Below are 18343 nucleotides of genomic sequence, written 5' to 3'. Positions count from 1 at the left end.
AGGATGACAGGTCTCAGCACTGCCCCCATCCCTAGCTGGCCCCCATCCCTAGGGCCAGCTCTCCCATGGGGTACCAGCACTGCTGAGTGGGTGGGTAGCTCACACATCCCTGTGCATCCCAGCCCTCTGGGCAGTGAGGCCATGTCTCATCCCCAGGTTTATCACACCCTGCCTCTCATCCAGCAGTTTTTCTCTGAACAAAACCTGGAAAACTTACCAGGAGGGACTCCCTCCCCTCCCTGACCAGGATCAGGGCATCCTCTGTGCAAACTTCTCCCCAGGTCTTTCTGAGCACCTCACCCACACACAGAAGCTGCACACTGAGCTGGTTCCCCAGGACCTGTGTACCAGTTATGGAAGCCAACTGCTGCCAGATTAACCCCAGCTCCTCAGGGCACACAGCTGCCTGGTCCTACCTCCAGCCCACCTCTCTACAAACTTTGGCCACCCAAGTGTTCAGCTGCATGGAGACCTGGGCCAGCCAGTTGGTTCTCCAAGGGCTCACCCAGGTCTCAAACAGCAGCCACCCCAAAGTTTCACTTGGAAAAAAAAATAATGAAATGGTACTTGTGTAGTTGCTGGAGAGTTTACATAGCTGTTAGATGCATAGCAAATGATTTCTCTCAGCACAGTATCTGCCAAGTCCATCTGGCAGCAACTGTTACACTGCAAGTACCAAAATCCTGTGGCAGAGGGACAGTGTGGTGCCTGGGGACAGCGAGGGCAGGAAATATCAGGAAAATCCCCTACCTTCTCTTCAGCAAAGCTTTCACTTCTCCTTTCTACCCTAAAGGGCTTGAATTCCCCCCACTCCTCCCCACACCACCACCACCACCCCCCACCCCCCCCAAAAAAAAAAAGGTTTCATTCAAATGGGAGAAAGATTTTCCCTTACACTGCTACAAGCTACCTTTAGGTAGCTCATGCAAATGTTTGTCTGCAAAATCCCATGTCCTTCAGCCATCTCCCACCACTCCTGCACTGTATCAGAAACTATAGGGTTTCTAACAAACTGCTCTTCCGTTTGAGAAAGAAAAAACACACAGCTTGCACAAAAATGCTAGTGAGGTGTGGATGGGGCAGAACATAGTATCTCACCCCTTCCTGTTTTGCCTTACCACACTCCTTTTCTTATTCAAATACTTCCTGTTTCTTTTCGGTGAAGTCAGATGAATTATTTTTATGACTAGCCCAGGGAAAGCTGAGCTAATTACCTAAATTAATACCTTACATTAGGATGGCACATTTACAGCAAGAAACCAATTAGGAGGAAATTGCTCAAAACCAGCTCCCCAAGCATAAGTAGAAGCTGGTGATGGCTGTCCCCTCAGCTCAGTTTTGTGATTCCTGCCCTGTTATAGATGTACAAAGCAAGACTGCCATGTGGCCTTGCCTGGTTTAAGGAAAGGGAAAAGAAGAGGGCCTTCTGTTCCTATAAAAGTAGCAAGCAAGAAGTGCCAGTGGTGAGGTGCTCTCCTAGCCCAGCTTCCCAACTCAGCAATGCAGAGGCTCAACACTCACGACTTTGAGGTTTGCCTCCTGGAGTTTCCGGGCTCTCTCCTCCAGGCGTTTGGCGATCACCGCCAGCTCTGCGTTCTTCCTCTTCAGGTGCTTAACCTTCTCCTCTGTTTCAGGGAAGCAGCTCCTGCGCTGGATAACAGAAGGATTGACCTGAAAACCCTATTCAGTCTCCCCGTGCACCCATACTTGAAGCTGCCACTGAGGATGTCAGAGGTAGCAGAGGTCCCTTGCCCTGCCTGACCCACTCTGTGTCCACTAGGCTCTCCCCAACCAGGGCTTGGCCTGTTCTTGTACAGCTGTCCCAGATGATATACACTGACCTTCACTCGTCTCCTCTCCAGTCACTGAAACCTCTGCTTTTCCTGATATTTTTGTTAACTTGACCTCTTAAACAAGAAGCCCCTTGCCCCACCCCAGTCCATCCATCTCTGCAGCCTGTCTGTCGCTCTCTCTGCTCTTTGCAGGCTTTGCCTTTGCTGGATGGGACTGAGCACATCACCAGAATCAGTCTATTCTGGCTGCTGGCCCTTTGGGCTTTCCCTTCCAAAGCCTGTCCAGTACATTTCCCTGCTGTTACAGTACTCAACACATCACTGTGGATTTGCACTGCATTACACCCCACATTACACCCCAAACTTTGCTTGCTTTTTTCCTTGCCCTCCTGACACTGAGACATAAGCTGAGGGGAATGGGGAGAAAGCAGCCAAGGACTTTATGATGTTTGCAAACCAAATTTCCTTTTCCTTTCTATTGATTCTGTTTGCTCTTAATCCCCTTTTATTTGTTATCTGTCCATTTCGATAAGCTGCTGCTTGCCGATGGCTTGTTCTCTCAAGGTCGTACCCAGATGTGTTGTGCTGTCTTTTCACATCAGCAAAAATGTCAGGTCAGCTGATCCTTTCACTTATTTTCTTCACTATCCCTGTGAGATCCCACCACATGCACTTGCTGCTTTCACTGTTTTATTTGCTTTTCTTCATTTGGAAGACCAAGGCTGATTTTTGAGAGTAAGATTTGATGAGAGCTTATATGACAGTGCTTTGCTAAAATCCACATGAATGCTAATGGGTGACCCCCTGAGCCTGCAGGGCATACTGGATGTATGCTTTTAGTGTAGGAAAATTATCTAAAATCTGTTTTGAATTTGGTGATGTAAATCTGAAATGTTGAGTGATCAAATTTTCAAGGGCATTTTGAAGAGAAAAAATCAACCTGAACTGTATATTTCTCAGACTCTTTTACACCTTCTAATCCTTTTCAAACAGCAGTGGTGACACATGAAATATGAAGCTGCTATGACATTTACATTAGGAAATGGGAAGCACCTTTGCCTAGGACGGCATTATGGCCATACACTTCCAAAGGTGCACAGACGATGTGTAATGCAAGGTCCTCTCCCTCTGCACATTGTAGTTCAGAGCCAGGGTTGCTGATGAACCCCATTCCCAGCAGGAACAAGGAGGTTGTTCCTGAAGCATATCCTGCTGCCTGTGTCTTGGCAGCAGTACCCATCGCACTGTCTAGCCAAGCCCTGATGCCACACAGGTCCAGGCTGTTGAAGCATGCTGAACATGCTGAGCAGGTGGCTGGACCACAGCAGTGGAAGGACCTGAACTTTTGGGGGCCTCTATGGTCATGGTCTCAGATCAGGAACTGGAAGTTTATAGGGTTGGACCAATGCGGCCCTGCCAGCATTGTGGGGTACTCAAACCCAGGGTGGCTACATCCCCACGTTGCAGGGCTTTACAGGCAGGGATATGCTCTGGTGAGGGGGGGGGGAGCATCTCCTCTTCTTATTTCCTGGCTGCCAACCATGGGCTAGGGGAGCCAAGGATGTGGAAGTTGGGCAGAATGGGGCAGCCCACACTGTGGATTTGGGTGCCAGGGGTGCAGCTGGAGAGCTGGGTGCTGAGCTCCCGCAGGAGCAGGGGGCAGTGCTGTGCTGTCACCAGAGCAGGGTGAAGTGAATCAGTGTTTCTGCTTTTTCCCTTAAAGAGGAAACAAGAGTGACTTCCCCCTCCCCGCTGTCAGCTCATGGCTGTGTTGCTCTCTGCCAGCCCTAGCAGGCAGCTGCGGAAAAGCCTCTTGCGGTTTCCAGCAGGCAAATAACGCAGGACAAAGATGGCAGGGAGGGCAGCAGCAGGTCACGAGGAAGGGGTCCTGCTCGAGCCAACAGCAGGTGCAGTGCAAAGGCACCCAGGGCACACAAAGCACCCAGGCCCCCTTTTCTTTCCCCCACGCCCTCCCCAGCTGATCTCACGTACCAGCATTTCTTGGATCTGGTGGCCAATGGCAGCTCGCCCCAAACAGGGCTCCCTCCCCACACCCCACATTGGTGTTCCTTGAGCCAACCCAGTGCCTGACCAGGCTGCATCCTCCGCTCACCAGCAAGCTGTTTTCCTCCACGAGACTAGAGTAGCGGTGCTGCAGGTCCTCCAGTGCACTCAGGAGCTTCGTGTTCTGGCTCACAAGGAAGCTGTAGTCAGCCCCGCTCTGCAAAACAGCATGGGAGAGGCAAGGCAGGGCTTCACCTCCCCTGGACGAGGAGGCCATGGCTGCATGCTCTCCCTGGCCCCACAGCAAGCTCAGCCCAGCTTCACTGGGAGGCCAGCAGGGTCACAGTGCAGGCAGTGAAGCAGCAGACTGAGACTTGGAGGCTGATTTCAGGAGGAAGAGAGGGGCTGCATGTCCTTTGGGGACAGCAGGAGCAATGGCCATAGCTGGGTACTTGCAGATGCTTTTCCAGGTTCAAGGAGATGTATGCCCTACTAGCAGTGTGGAAAGTCAGGGAGATTGCTATCAAGGGCACACTGAACTCTGGCACCCCTCTACAAATGGTTCCATCACCCAGTGCCTCCCCATGGACCGGTGGGACTGGTCACCCTGCAGAGAGTCTTGGGCTGCATCAGGGTCTCAACTTGCATCTGGGGAAAAAGCCCAAACCCTGACATTGTTTCCAGCTGCTTGCGTTTTGACATCATACCACCTAAACCAGCTCAGATAAACGCAAGCAGAGCCAGCAAGAGCACATGCCACAACACACCAGACACATGTGCTCCTCCCTACAGCTCAGGGACCAGGTATTGTGTGGTTCTTGGAGGCAAAGAGACCTCCTCACCCCCCTCCCCAAGCCAGCCACACAGTTTAGCCCAGGAACCTGCCTGGGAGCCAGGCCCTGGCTCTGCCCTCCTTGTGACAGCCTTGGCTCCGGAAGAAGGCAACATGCCGGATTTCTTTGCAAAATACTACCTTAATTTTGTCACATCAAAAGCAGCAGCAGCTCTGCTGGGAGCTGTATATATAGCTTGTGGTTACTGCTTCCTGCACAGAGCAGCTCGCCGCAGGCTTGCTGCCGAAGCAGGGTCCCAGAAAGTATTTTTATGTGTTAGCAAAGCTCAGAGCCAAGCTATTGCTTCACATCTGCCATATGGCAGCAGCAAGCCATGGACTTCGAGAAGACCTAGACAGATGTTCTCCCAGCAGCCAGACCAGTCTTACAGGACCCAGGAATTCTTTGCTAGTGCCAATAAACACTTCCCAGGCTTTCCTGGCAGCAAGTCATATAAGCAGCTCACAGCACAAGGATGTTGATAAGCTCTAGGAAGTCTGAGACTGGGTAAAACTCATCACACTTTTGAACAAGACTATTCTTGGCTTCTTGATCACTTCTATCAGAGAAAAAGCACAGGAGACCAGTGCCACAAAGTCCATTGTGCCAAAACCCCCGGCATAGCCGGGCACAGCAAGCAGCCTCTCCCAACCTTTCACCCCTGTATAGAAATGCATTGGCACATCAGGGAGGAAAAACATGACTGGAAGAGACTGAAAACCAAAAGAAAACCCTTTAAAAATAAACCAGCCCTCTCCTGGCCTCACCCAATGCCCCAGGTGCCACCAGCCCTCTAAGCCCCCAAGAGGGGATATTTGATACCTCGAGCTCCCAGGCCTTTGGCAGAGCTGTTTGTAGGTGTCCACCCTGAAGAAATCCCTGGGTTCAAGAAAGGTGGAGTGAAATGTCCCATGGGAAGAGATTGCATTGCCTTCCATTTGTGGGAAAGCAAACCTATATTTATTTTATTCTTTTTTTCCACCCCTCTCAGCACAAAGGTGCAGTTGCTGCCTTATCTCCAAGGACACTGTGCCATGTGAGCCCCCTGGCATGACAAAGAAGCCCCCAGAGCCAAGTGCCATTCATCCTGCACAGTGCAGTGACCTGGGCCCAGAGACCCAGCACCAAGTCCTGCAGCACCAGTCCCATCCCTGCTGCTTTACAGGGACAGTAATGTGTCTCAGAGAATATTTCCCCCATTACCAGCTCCAGGAAGAGCAGAGCCCATGCAGAGGATGCTGTGAGTGCTGATGGGGGCACAAAGCAGGATGAGGGCATGGGGCGAATCCTGTCAGCATTTTCCAGGCAAGCACAGTGTTGCTGTGGGACGGTTCACTGCTCCTGTCCCCAGAGCCAGGAAGGCAGCTCCTGGGATGAAGTCAGAATGCATTATTTCCGTCTCCTTGCCACTGCCAAGAAGAGTAAAGCTTCTTGTCTTTGCTCTCTTCCACGCAGAGAGGCTCAGCCAGTGCCTTCTGCGCCTGGGGCAGGAGCTGGGCAGCCATGAAGGATGCAGGGTGCTGTGGCCTCTCCCCTCTGGCAGCCAGGGCTTCTGGCACATCACTATCGCGGTTCTGCAGGGGCTGATTGGCCCTTCTAACATGGCAGGGGCTCTGCTGGGGACTGACACCCAGATGGGCCTATTTATGTCTTTGAAGCCTCTTTATTGTAGCTACAAAACAGTGTCTTCACCAGGCCAGGATGCAAAGACTCACAGCTACTCTCCTCCTAGCCTGGGCTAGCAGGCTGTCCGCAGTTCAGCTGCGCTTCAGAGCCCACCACACAGCAGAGGCTGAGTCCACGCTAAGCTCCCCAGGTGCTGCTGGCTCCCCTGGGCCTGCTCCAGGCCGGGCCTGGCCCACAGCCAGGCCACCCCCCACCTCCTAGTCCCTGCTGCAGCTGCAGGTCCTCATGGCCTCCTTAGGAGAGGCATGAGGGGCATCCACAGCCACGTGGCATCAGGAGACCCTTGCTGCGGCACCACCAGGGTGGTGGCTCCAAGCTTTGCCAAACCTCACCCTGGCACAGGGCTGGGGCCGGGCTGGCTCCTCACAGATTGCGTGGCCAGCACTGACTGACTGTCTAGACGTCATCCCACACTCATTAAACATTCATTTCCTATAATGAAATAGCTTTTCATTTATTAACCGCTCTGACATTCCACATTGCATCTGTGCTCTGTGATGCAGCCTCACTGCAGGCATGCTTGCAGCCCCCCCACACGTTGTGTTTTGAATGGAGCTGAGGAAATCTTTGTGAGAATAGGCCTGGAGGCCCCCCCAAATGGCTCATCTTCATAAGGACACATAGAAGTGCCTGCAGAAGCCAGGAGACAAAATCCAAAAGCTTCCCGCAGTCAGGAAGGTTTGCAGTGAGCTGGTGGGAGCCAAGGCAGAGCTGAATCACAGAGAAGGCACAGAGAGCCCTCATGTCCCCAGATCAGGAGATTCCTTGGCCACTAACATAATTAATCACAGGGACAAGTTCTTTGGCCACACAGGAAATTTTCCAAAGATAGAGCAAAGCAGGGAAATAGCAGCAGGGAGGCAAGCAGGGAAGCAGAGCACAGCTCCCTAGTGCAGCTGACACACGGCTTTGAAGCCTCTTGGTACAGTGGTAACATGATCATCTGTCACCTATTCTGGCGGGTAGAACCAAAAATACAGTTTCCTCGTGATACATTGGGAATGAGCAAACACAGGCCTCAGCAGGATACCTACAAGAAAAGCTGCTGCTTTTTCACCTGAAAACTTCAAAAAGCCATCAAGAGCTGCAGCAGCTTTTACAGAGCGAGATGCCCAGACAGGCTGCTAAATGGGTCATGCAATCAAAATCCCCCAGGAACATGCAGCATCCAGCACAATCTTTGAAGTTCTGCCGCAAACTTGCAGGAAGCCATTTGGGGGGCAGTAAATCAAACTGCGGCAGGGTTGGCAGCTCAGCTCTGCAGTGCAGCTCGGGTGGCCAAGCTATACTGCTGGTGCCTTGCGGCTCAGCCTGGCACAGACTGGCCCAAGGGCTTCCCCAGTCCCACTGCTGCAACTGAACCAAAGTCAAAATCCAACCCTGCTTGAAAATCTAGCAGAGAAGCAGATGTTGAGGAGGAATTTACCAGGTGGCTCCATGAGCAGGAAGTCTCAGGTGGCCTTTAGCATGCTCGTGACTGTTTCTAAAACATATAATTTCAAGATGTCCCCATGATGACTTCCCTGTCTGCAACAGATAGGGCTCCAGTTGCCAGGTTTGCTTCACAACAGCCATCTCTGAAATCTAACCCTCCTACTTCAGATACCACTTCTTATGTCAAAAACCACCACTACTTTCCTACTACCTTCTATATTAAACCCATCACCTCTCCCTTGTTTGAAATCATTGTCACTTGTACTGCATTAAATTCCAGGCCTCCATTATGCCAAAGCCCTATAGTTTGCTCCAGCTGACTTTGGTAATTAGTTTCCTTAACTTCTCAGTCCTTGCCACTTGGAAATAAAACCTGTCACTGACGATCCGTTTTTTCCTCTTCCATCCAGGTTCAGCGGAATCAGCTTCCTTGTAGAGGGAAGTTATTTTCTGTAGGCTGCTCTTCTGCACTTCCCTCGCTGCATGTCAAAAGCAAGACAAAAATAGCATCACCTCCTGCTCGGTCAGTGAGCAAGAGCAAAACCCATCAGCTGCCACTGCTGGCACAGCGAGGACACCTCACACTGGAGTGTGCATTATCTGCATGGAGGTAAAAGGGCTATTTTTGTTAAAGGTATGAGAGAAGAAACAGGCCCGGGATGCAGCCGTGGTTACTCTGCCACTCCTTTGATAGGCAGCCTGTTTCCCACAGCTTCCTTCATTTTGCACCAGGTTCCTGGTTTCAGACACAAACATCTATGTTTTTTCTTTGACTTCATGACACTTCCTCACCAGCTCCTCTCCCTGTGCATTGCCAGCTCCTGTTTCCATGATTCAGCATTTTCTTCTGCTGCCCATCCCTCTTCCAAACACAATCTTATTTATTGTGATTTCCTCATTTATCTGATTTTTATCACCACAAGTAAAGAATTCACAGAAGAAAAAATCCATCTGAGGCTATTAATTTCAAATATACTGTCTCCAGCATGAAGAGTGTTGGAGTCACAGATTGCAAGATATTAAGAGAATATTCAGGGAACATTCACTTTGCGTTTGTTCTTTCTTACACCTTTTCCCAAGCATCCTATTCTGCACACCCTCTGACCACTTTCAGCTTTTCTTAAGTTCCCCACAATGTATTTAAATTGAGACATGCAGCTAAAAATGTAGTCTCACAAATTCATGTCCTCTCTGTCTTTAAAGTTTCTTATGAAAGCACTATCATTAGTCCCGGAAAAACAAAATCAGGTACTCCAAGAGGAGAAAAATCAGCTTGATAGCCCTGATCACCCTGGTTGGGCTGTCCTTTGATGAGCTCAACTTCTCCAGTCTTCCCAGATCGAGAAAAATTGAAGTCTTTGCAGCATTGAGACTAGGAATGTGAGTGGAAAATAAAATCCTGAGACAGAGGCAGAATCCAAGACTGCAGTCAGGTCCAGAATACAATATGGAACAATTTCTCACCTGTAGCAGCAAATCCAAAATACAAGAAGTTTTGCAAGTAGATGAGAAAATGATACCTTCATACCACAAGGCTGCTGGAAAAGCAGCTCTGAACTATTCCTAGCATACACAGTATGCATTTATTTGTCTTTGACAATCAGACATAAAACAGATCAGTTGGTTGAGAGAGCCAGAGGATTTGGAGTAACCCTTTTCTGTCCCCGCAAGGCCAGCCTGTCCCTGTGTCACAAAGCCCAGCACAGAGATCAGAGCAAGCAGCCCTGTGTGGGATGGACCCAGTGAGGACACCTGAAGTGGAAAGGTCCTGCTAAGGGCACAGGCTCTCATCTAGCTGAATGACTGCTGGTACCATCTGTACTGGAGTTGCTCCTTGTCCTGCCCTCCAGTGTGGTCCAGAGACCTTTAACCAACACTTCTTCCAGCTGGGAGTTACCTTCCTTACACAGAGGCATGACAGTGCGGGTGTCCCCATGAAGGATTTCCCAGCTGCAACCCAACCTCTCTTCATGTTAAATGCAAATCTTTTTGCAGATCCAGGATATGCAGCCAGAAAATGCAGCTGGTGATTGCTGGGATATGATCCAACTTGTTTAGCAGATAACCTACAGTGTAGGGTTATACACAGTATGAAAACAACATGACCTTCCTGCCCTTGGGTCACTCTGGGATCCTTGGGCACCCCTAAGTCCTTTGTAGGGACCTTTTTCATCTACATATCTTGTGAGAAAGATGCCCGCATTTCACAGGGGAAGAATCATGTATTAAGCCTCTTCTGTCAACTGCCCATTTAACACTGATGTACAAGGTTCTCATTTTTCTCTTAGCAGCTTTCAGAAAGATTTTGTCTATCCCCACAGCGGTAAAGCAGAATTGTGCCCCATCCCCACCACGGTAAGGTGAGACTAATAGTCTTTCTGCTTTCATTGCAGAGAAAAACTGAAGAGATTATTTCTCTTCATTGCACAGCTTGAAATATACGAAAGTCAGGATATATGCTGTAAAACCCATTTTGTTTGTAAAACTCAGGTGACCAACCAAGCCAAGACAGCCAAGCCTTCTTCTTTCATTGCAGATTTTCTAGGTGCTGCTGAGCAAGTCATTGAATCTGCAGAGAAGTAGGCACAAGCAATGACATTTACACTAGACAAAAGCAACACATAGAAGTGGGAAGTAAATGTGTTAACATCCTCATTGCAAACACAGAAAGACGGGTGGCTTCACAACCCCTGCTTCTTGCGTACTCGTCTGCATTGCCCATCCTTTGAGCTAAACATGTGGGTATTGGCTTCCTACAGAAGGTGTTGGAGATTTTTGTTTTTCAGGTCTGAACAAAGGTCAGCCTGCAGCTCCCAGCACTGCAGGCTCCAGCCCAGGCAGCCCCAAGGTCTTCATGGAGTATCTGGACTCTTTGGATGCCACATGTCTGATAATTCTATTTTGTAAGTATGCAAAAAAACTGGGGAAGAGTGATAAAACTTAGCTCTTTCCAGGTTTGGTATTTTGATGGCTGGAGCAGGGACGATTGTTCTCTGATATCTCATCTTTCTTGTAACAGAAACTTTAATCCAAAGAACCACTCCCTGGAAAGGCATGAGACTTGAGAGCCATAAGAAAGGCATGGTATTGACAAATGCATGTGGGATGCTCCTGTCTACAGTGAGCAGCCTGGGGCTGTGCCAGGGCTTCACGCCCGGCAGCCATGGAACTGCAGTTCAGTAAATCCCTACCCCAGGTGGAAGTGCCACTGCCCTCTAACAGGATCACAGCTTGAAAAGTTAATACCCGGTCTCCTTCCTACTTCAGAGCCTCAGCAATGGTATTTGTGGTCTCATGAGTTGCTTTTATTGAGTAGAGAGACTGTATTACCTAATGCATTCAGCTCTGAAGAGATGGATGACCTCTTGAACCTTGGAAGACACATCATAGAACTAGAGTGGCAGATTTTGTATGCAGTGCTCAGTTTTTGCCCAGGCATCTGCCCCACAGTTCTCTACCATGTGAGTCTGTTTCCTGAATTACTTGCAGTTTCCCAGGGGCGAAGAGTACCTTTTCTGCTTGGGTCATATTTGCTTAAAAAATGTTGATTGCCCAGACTCTGGCACATTGGGAACAGCATTTCTTCCATATTGCAGTAAGCAAGAATTCACTGGCCAAAATGTGATTTTAAGATTTTGTCCTTTTGACAAGCCCCAAATCTCCAATGTCTTTAACAAGTAGATGGAGGACAAAGAAATAATTTCCTTGCACCACTCACAAGAGCCAAAGGCACTGTTTGGTGATCAATATGGGAATGTGAATGGCAAGAACAGTGGAAGACTTACAAACGGATGCCCAAAAGGGTATTTTCCAAGAACTGCTAAACAGATGGCTCAGCTGCAGAAAGCCTGTACTCAAAGCAGGAGGGGGCCAACAAGGCTGCCGGCATTGCATGTGCCATATCTCTTCATGTTGTTCCAGCAGGAAGGAGGACTACAGCCACAGGACACCCAAAAGAAAGAAGCAAAGGCATTGGCAAATTCCCTTGTGGATAATGTACAGAGGGTGAAATGAAAAAGATGCTGAGACAAAAGATCATGGTGCAGTTAACAGCCAACTTCCCAAACCAGTCCATCATCACCAGTCCAGAGGAGCCAAGGACACAGTGAGGAGGCAATGGGCTGGTGTCTCTCATCCTCCATGTTCCGCACAAGTAACCTTTCCAAGCGATTTGGATATGTCTTTGTGCTGACAGTACAGGTGAGTAGAGTCAGCTTTCTCAGATAGGTAAGTAAAATAAAAATTACTTTCCCCTTCCAAACAGTCTTGCTTTGTGCTTTCGTTCATTCCTACAAATAAAATCACACTGTGTTTTCATGGCAGACAGCTATCTGCAGTTGGCCATACATTCGTAATGCTTGCAGAAAATGGCACTAAGTCATTTGCATGAGGCTGAGTGTTGCCAAGAAAAAATAATTTACTCAGATTTTGAGCTAGATGGAGTACAATCTTTTTCTGATTGCGATTCTCTGAAATGATGTCCATAACAGTCAGAACTGGCCTCAGTACCCAGGAAGGCCTTCTCACCTCCCCACCATATTTTATTTTGCTGATCTATCCATTTAGTCAGGGGTGCAGCTGTACACATCCTCAGGCATTAAATTAATAGGTTTTCATCTATGGAGTGTTCAAAGCTCTTAAAGTACCATGAATCCCTGCAAAAGGAACTGAGCTTGCTGTTAAATGCAGCTTGTCCTGAACACTTGGCATGGAGGATGTTTACCAGCATTTTATAATTCTTACTGTATCTGTGATTTGTGTTAAGTCCCATTGAGAGCAACAGCTTTTTTTCTGTGGATATTTAAATTCCATCTGATTTGGGGGCTCCTTGGATTAAGCATCTTCATTTGGGTTTTACAGAGTAATTGAACATCCTTAGCTCCCTCTGACCTCAGAGAGAAAGCTGCATGCTTGGCTTTTTAGAAATTCAGATCCAAAGTGGCCTCCTGAGATTGAGAAGTAGTCACATTAGCAAACTCTGAGCACCCTAGCCATGCTCCTTGCTTTTGTGGTTCATGAGATGCCAGAACATGGATGGTTAAGCTGCTGAGCTTATCCCATCTGTACATGAAGCTGAATAGGCTGGTGGGGGACTAATCCTGGAAACAGAGGGCACAGAGAATATCCAGAAAGTGAATGACCTTGTTCCTTTCCCCTCTATCAATTTAGGACATCAGGAAAAAACCTTCAGTTCAGCAACCCACCCTCAAACCATCCCAAATTTCCAGGACCAAAGCAGATCCCAGCAGGGCAGCACCCCACAGCAGATGCAGACAACTGAGCTCTTCCAGGAAATGCTCTAAAACTGTTCTGACAGCATTACGAGAAGTTTCCAGTTTCCAACCAGACTGTACCTGTGACACTTTGACCCTATTCTTCCTACATAGTGTTTTACATAATGTTTTTCTCCTCTGATATTCATCATTCTGATTGGGATCCTAAACCTGCCGTGCCTGGAGATTCTCAGCAAGAAAGTCTTTTCTTACCTTCTGTGTCTACACAGAAATTTTGGAAAGCAAGACCAGAGTGATTTCAAAGGCCTTGGAACAAGAATACATTCATGAGATCAAGCCCCTAAATAGCATTAGTCAGTAGTAAGACGGGGGATGCACGTCTCTGCTGTTACTCTGCAGAGGAGCTAGGAAATCCTGCAGTGCATTGCAGGACACAGAGGAGCACAGCAAACGGAGGGGAAGAAACGGGCACAGGGAAATTCCCACAGGACCTATGAAGAACACTCATCTCAAGGAGTCTACTGTAGCTTTGGGACAGGGTTAGAGAGGTGGAGGGGTCCCAATCTTTGGAGATATTCAACACTTGCCTGGACAGGCCCTAAACAACATTATCCAGCTCTGGAGCAAGCTCTGCTCCAGACAGAGGCTGCATGGGGTGCTCCAAGTGTTCTCCTCAGCCCCATCCCACTTCTCTATCTCCACAGTTCACTTGCCAGCTCCCGTATGGGAGAAAGGTGGCAGCTCCCCAACCCCTGCACTCCAGAGGGATCTAAGCAAGAAAGCTGATATTAACTTGACCTACAGAAAGTTTTAACATCTGCCCCTAGACTGGCCCTGAGGAAATGGCACAGCATGGCAGAGGCTGGTACACACGGCAAGAGCTTCATCATAAAATCAACCTCTTTAATCAACTCTGTCAGTGACGAGCCCTCAAGAGGCTCTTCCCCACACTAGGAGATTACTCCCTGGAGGCTGCTGCCCTGTTTGCGAAATGCAGCACTGACATCCCAAGGACAGAAGTCCTGGACTCCTAAAGGAATCCCAGCTCTGTCTGCAGGGCACATGGCATTGGTAGCACTTGTCCCAGCCTGGCCAGGAAGAGCCATGCTTTGGAGGGGAGCTCCCTGCTGGATCTGAAACAGAGATCAGTTACAAGCCTTTCATATCACTTGACTTTAGGAGGAAGTGCAGGATTTCCTTCCAGGAAATGACAAGTTAACCTTTCTGGGGATCAACAGCAATGTTAAGGATGTAACATTATCACGACTACCACCACAGTATCACCAGTACTACCACAGTAATGTCATGGTACTGCCACAGTCCCACTATGGCACTAACACAATACACGACAGTACCACCAGGTGCCACAGTACCATTGCTATGTCAAGTACCATTGTGGTACTGACTCAGTACACTGGTGCTGTGGTGACACTACCATGGTGCTGCCAAGCCCATGAAGAGGGAAGGGAAACAGTCATCTGCCATGTTAGGACCGCCCATGATCCTAGGGAAAAGTCAAAGCATCCCAAAGACCAAGGGAAACTGGATGGTGGATGCTCAGCAGTCACAGCCATTGAAACCAAGTGGGGTCATCGCCCTCACCACTTCCACCCACACATGCAGCTGGTGCCTATGGTACCCACTGCAGGATCAGCCAGAACTGCTGGAGAACCCACAGTGACCCCTTTGCGCCATCTCCTGCCCCTTGCCACCCTCCCCGGACGGCATGAGGCAGTCCTGTGGGTCAGAATAAAGCTGAGCACCAGAGCGAGGAACACCAACACCAAGACAGGGTGTTTACTCCCTCCCTCACCTGCTGGCTCTCCTGAAGCAAGAGGAGACATTACGTTTGGCACAATTGGTTCGAGTCTTGGGATGGACAGTTAAGGGGGATGGGAGCGGAAATGCTTCCTATACTGCTGCCCCAATTTTGTCTGGGGTGCTTCTGGAACAACAAAGAGCTGTGACCAGAGGTGGGCTAACGACTGTGTGGCTAAATGTGGCATTTCCCTAAGCATCACGTTAAACAGCCATTCAAAAAAGACCCATAAGAGACTGCTTGAATGAAACAATTTTCTCTCCCGGTGGGTTTCCAGCAGTACCCTTGCTCCTGTGAGCTGGTCCAGCCACCCTCCAGCCGTGCTCAGGAACACAGCACTGGCATAGCTCAAAAATCTCCTGCTAAACCCCAACCAGCTCTGCTCACCTCTTCTTCCCCACACTCTAGAAGAACAGGCTGAGAGCTTATTCCTTCCCTATTTTAAACGCATCACAGAGTCACCTCAGAGCACCAGGGGATCCCAGAAAGATGAGCGATTCTACCCAAGGAAAGGGAAGGTGAGTTGTCATAAACAGGGCCAGCTAATGAACTTATGTGGCCAGGATTGAGGGGGTGAGGCTCCTAGGAAGCCTCTTCAGCTGTTTTCAGAGAGATGCTGCGAGGGGCAGGGCATTGCGTTGCCTCGAGGTGCCCTGCTTTGTCTGCAGGGACAAGATCCCCCCTGCCCACCAAGCCCACAACCCCTCCAGACCACCCTGCTGGAAGAGGGCACGCTCTGGAAGCAGGTGGCAGAGAGCTGTGTCCCCTTCAGCACCCTCAGCGCCACTGATGCTGCCGGAGCGCGGAGATGCCGCAGGGGTGGGGGAGCCCCGGGCTGACATATCCGTGCCCGGAGCCAGCTCCAGCACCAGCAGGGCAGCGGCAGCTGGCAACCCCTGCGGCTCCTTGCCCCTCACCCGCTGCGTGGCAGCGGCTCCAGCAGCTCCCGGCCCCACGGGGTCGGTGCCGCGGGGCGGCTCAGCCGCGGCCCGGCGCAGCCACGGCCCGAGCCCGGCCGAGGCGACGGCCGTCCGTGGCCACGACGCCTCTCGCCCCGAAACGCGGCTCGCCGGGCAGCCGCCCTACCTGGGCCAGGCCGTCTGTCCGCTCACGTCCGAGCCCGTCCATGGCTTGCCGAGGCCTAACGAGCTCCGGCGCGGGGCGAACCCGCTGCGGGTCCGCCGGGGGGGCGCGGAGGCTGCTGCGGGATCCCTCCTGGGGCTGGGCTGCTCCGGCCCCCTCCGGGCCCGGGGACGGCGGGCGGCTCGCCCCGCCGGCGGCGCCCCCCGCGCCCTCACGCGTGGCCGGCGCCAGGGACACGTCCGGGCAGGCGGAGGCCGAGGCCGCGGGGACGGCGTCGCCCGTGTGCGGCGGGTCCGGCTCCTCCATGGCTCAGGCTGCGGCGCGGGGGGCTGGCCGCGGCTGCGGGGCCCGGCGCGGGCACCCCGAAGGCATCAGAGCGGCGACGGCGGCGGGCGCCCGGGCCGCGCTCCCGCCCGGCGGGGACGGAGGCGGCGGCAGCATCCCCGCGCCCGGGGAGGCTCCGTCCCCGCCTGGATCCGCCGGCTCGGCGGGCGGGCGGCTGCCGGTGCGTGTGCGCGTCCGTGCGCGCGTGTGTCCGCGTGGCTGCGCGTGTGCGCGTGTCCCACCCCGCACGCACACGCGCTCCGCTCCCGCACCCTACAAAGGCCGCCCGCTGCCCCCAGCCCCGCCGACCCCCGCGCCCGCCGAGGCCCGGGCCGGCCGCCGCAGCGCCGAGACGCCGGTGGGGGGCCGCGGGCGCTGCCCGCCCCTGGCCGCGGCCCGGCGGAGCTCCCCGCGCCGAGCCCCGCAGGCCCCGGCGGCCGCGCGGCCGAGCCGTGCACGCGGAGCCCGGGCCTGGGCACCCCGCCGGGAGGAACGCCGGCCCTGCCGGTTTCCATGGCAATGGTGCGGGGACGGTGCCGGCTGCCTGCCGATGAGGCTCCGGGCCGGGGGAGCCCCGCCACCGTCCCGCTGCCCCCCGCCTCGCCCGGCTCACGGGGTGCTGGCGGCGGGGTCCCGCCGGGCTCTCGCCCCCCCGGGCGCGGCTCCGGGGTTGGGGGTTCCTCTGTGGGGAGCCCCGCGCGTTTCCCCATCCCCTTCGGCCCTGGGATCGCCCGGTGTCCCGCTACTGCTGCCCCGCAGGGCCAAGCACAGGCACGACCCGCTGCCGAAAACACGAACTTGGGCCCTGCCAGCACACGTAGGGGCTGCGGTGGGTGAGCCACAATGTGGGAAGGGAGGGAGCTGTTGGGGTTGGCGTGGTCCAGATGCACAGACGAGAGATGAGAGTTAGCGGCAGAGCGCTGCAGCAGAGCACACACAGAGCCACAAAGGTGTCTGCTGCCCATCCCGCTCTCCGTGGATGGAAGCCGCCCCACACAGTGGGCCACACAGCACCAGTGACACAGCACCAGTCTCTCGGGGAGAGCCCCTGCCCCGTTCCCCAGGACGCCCACTTGTCCTCGCTCCCCAGCCCAGCTCCAGCCTTGTCCTGCAGCAGGACACGGTTTGGCCATCCCTCCACTGCTGGGGATACACCCCACCTGCTGCATCAGCATGCGTGGCTGCGGGGTGGACAGTGTTTTGTCACAGTGTTGCTCCGTTTGTGGCCATGGCTCCAGGTGAGGTACACACAGGAGGCTCAGGTGGCTGGCATGCACGTTTCAGAGGTTGCTTTATGAGCACTGCCTGTGGGAGCTCACGGGCACAGCCGGGTGTGCAGAGTGCAGATGTGTCACCTACTGAAACAGATGCCACTGGCTTCATGTCAGCTCTGCCTGAGCACAGACAGTGCAGACATCACCACCAACAGCAGTTTTCTCACCGCTGACTGTAAAGTCTGCAGATGACCCACTTAGATGCTGTGGGGAGTTAGCACCAGGTCTAACAGTCCCACATCTGGCAGCATCCTCGAAGCCTGCCGTCACACAAATCCAGGATCTCTGAGCTCTTCATTTTAAAGAGTGTTTATTGTGATCACCGCCAAGCTGGCCACAAGCAGTGAACAAAACCAACAGACCAGAGGGAAAATTTCACACAGCAGATCCCACCTACCCACATCTTCTGATACTTGCATATCTCCAATCACTAGCTCGAGTGACCCCCCCCACCCCCATGAGCACTCAGGATGAGTCCCACTGCCTTCCACTGCCAGGAGGAGACCTAGAACCCCCTGGTCCCTGCCCATGACTGTTTTCCTCCCCAGGAGATGCCAGGCAGGATCTCCAGATGCTGCACAAGTGCAGAGCAAAGCCCAGGTGCTGCACAACTTGCTGACAAGACAGAACAAGAAAGTTTAATTAGCAGGACGCAAGAGCCAGCAGTGGGAAGGGAAATGTGCCACTGATAAGATCATGTGGTTGCAAGCAGCGCACGGCACACGCTGCTCAAACAGCACAGCCTCCTTGGGAACCCTGCTCCGACATGTCTTATTTTGCACTTCCACTGCCATGTGCTGCTCACCACAGCAGTCTTTGCTTATCCCGCCAGGGAACTGCTGCTATCACCAGACCTACT

The 18343-nt window shown here is 52.3% G+C and overlaps 1 protein-coding gene across 8 annotated transcripts in view; it reads right to left on the bottom strand.

Annotated features, from left to right (window-relative positions):
* Positions 1-16929, bottom strand: part of TSPOAP1 (TSPO associated protein 1) — a 68623-nt gene extending 51694 nt beyond the window's left edge. For 3 of the 8 annotated variants that reach the window (XM_068656350.1, XM_068656352.1, XM_068656353.1), the window contains exons 1-3: positions 15890-16926; positions 3907-4014; positions 1522-1650 (exon numbers count right to left, since the gene is read on the bottom strand). In XM_068656350.1, coding sequence (XP_068512451.1) covers positions 1522-1650; positions 3907-4014; positions 15890-16192 — 540 coding nt within the window. In that variant the 5' untranslated portion in view covers positions 16193-16926. Of the gene's footprint in view, positions 1-1521; positions 1651-3906; positions 4015-15889 lie in introns of all 8 variants that reach the window. The other 5 variants (XM_068656354.1, XM_068656351.1, XR_011089044.1 and 2 more) reach the window with 4 other exon arrangements.
* Positions 16930-18343: the final 1414 nt, after the last annotated feature.

Source organism: Anas acuta, chromosome 19, assembly GCF_963932015.1.
Source record: "Anas acuta chromosome 19, bAnaAcu1.1, whole genome shotgun sequence".
NCBI classification, from domain to species: Eukaryota; Metazoa; Chordata; class Aves; order Anseriformes; family Anatidae; genus Anas; species Anas acuta.
This window is presented reverse-complemented; position numbering and strand designations above follow the sequence as displayed.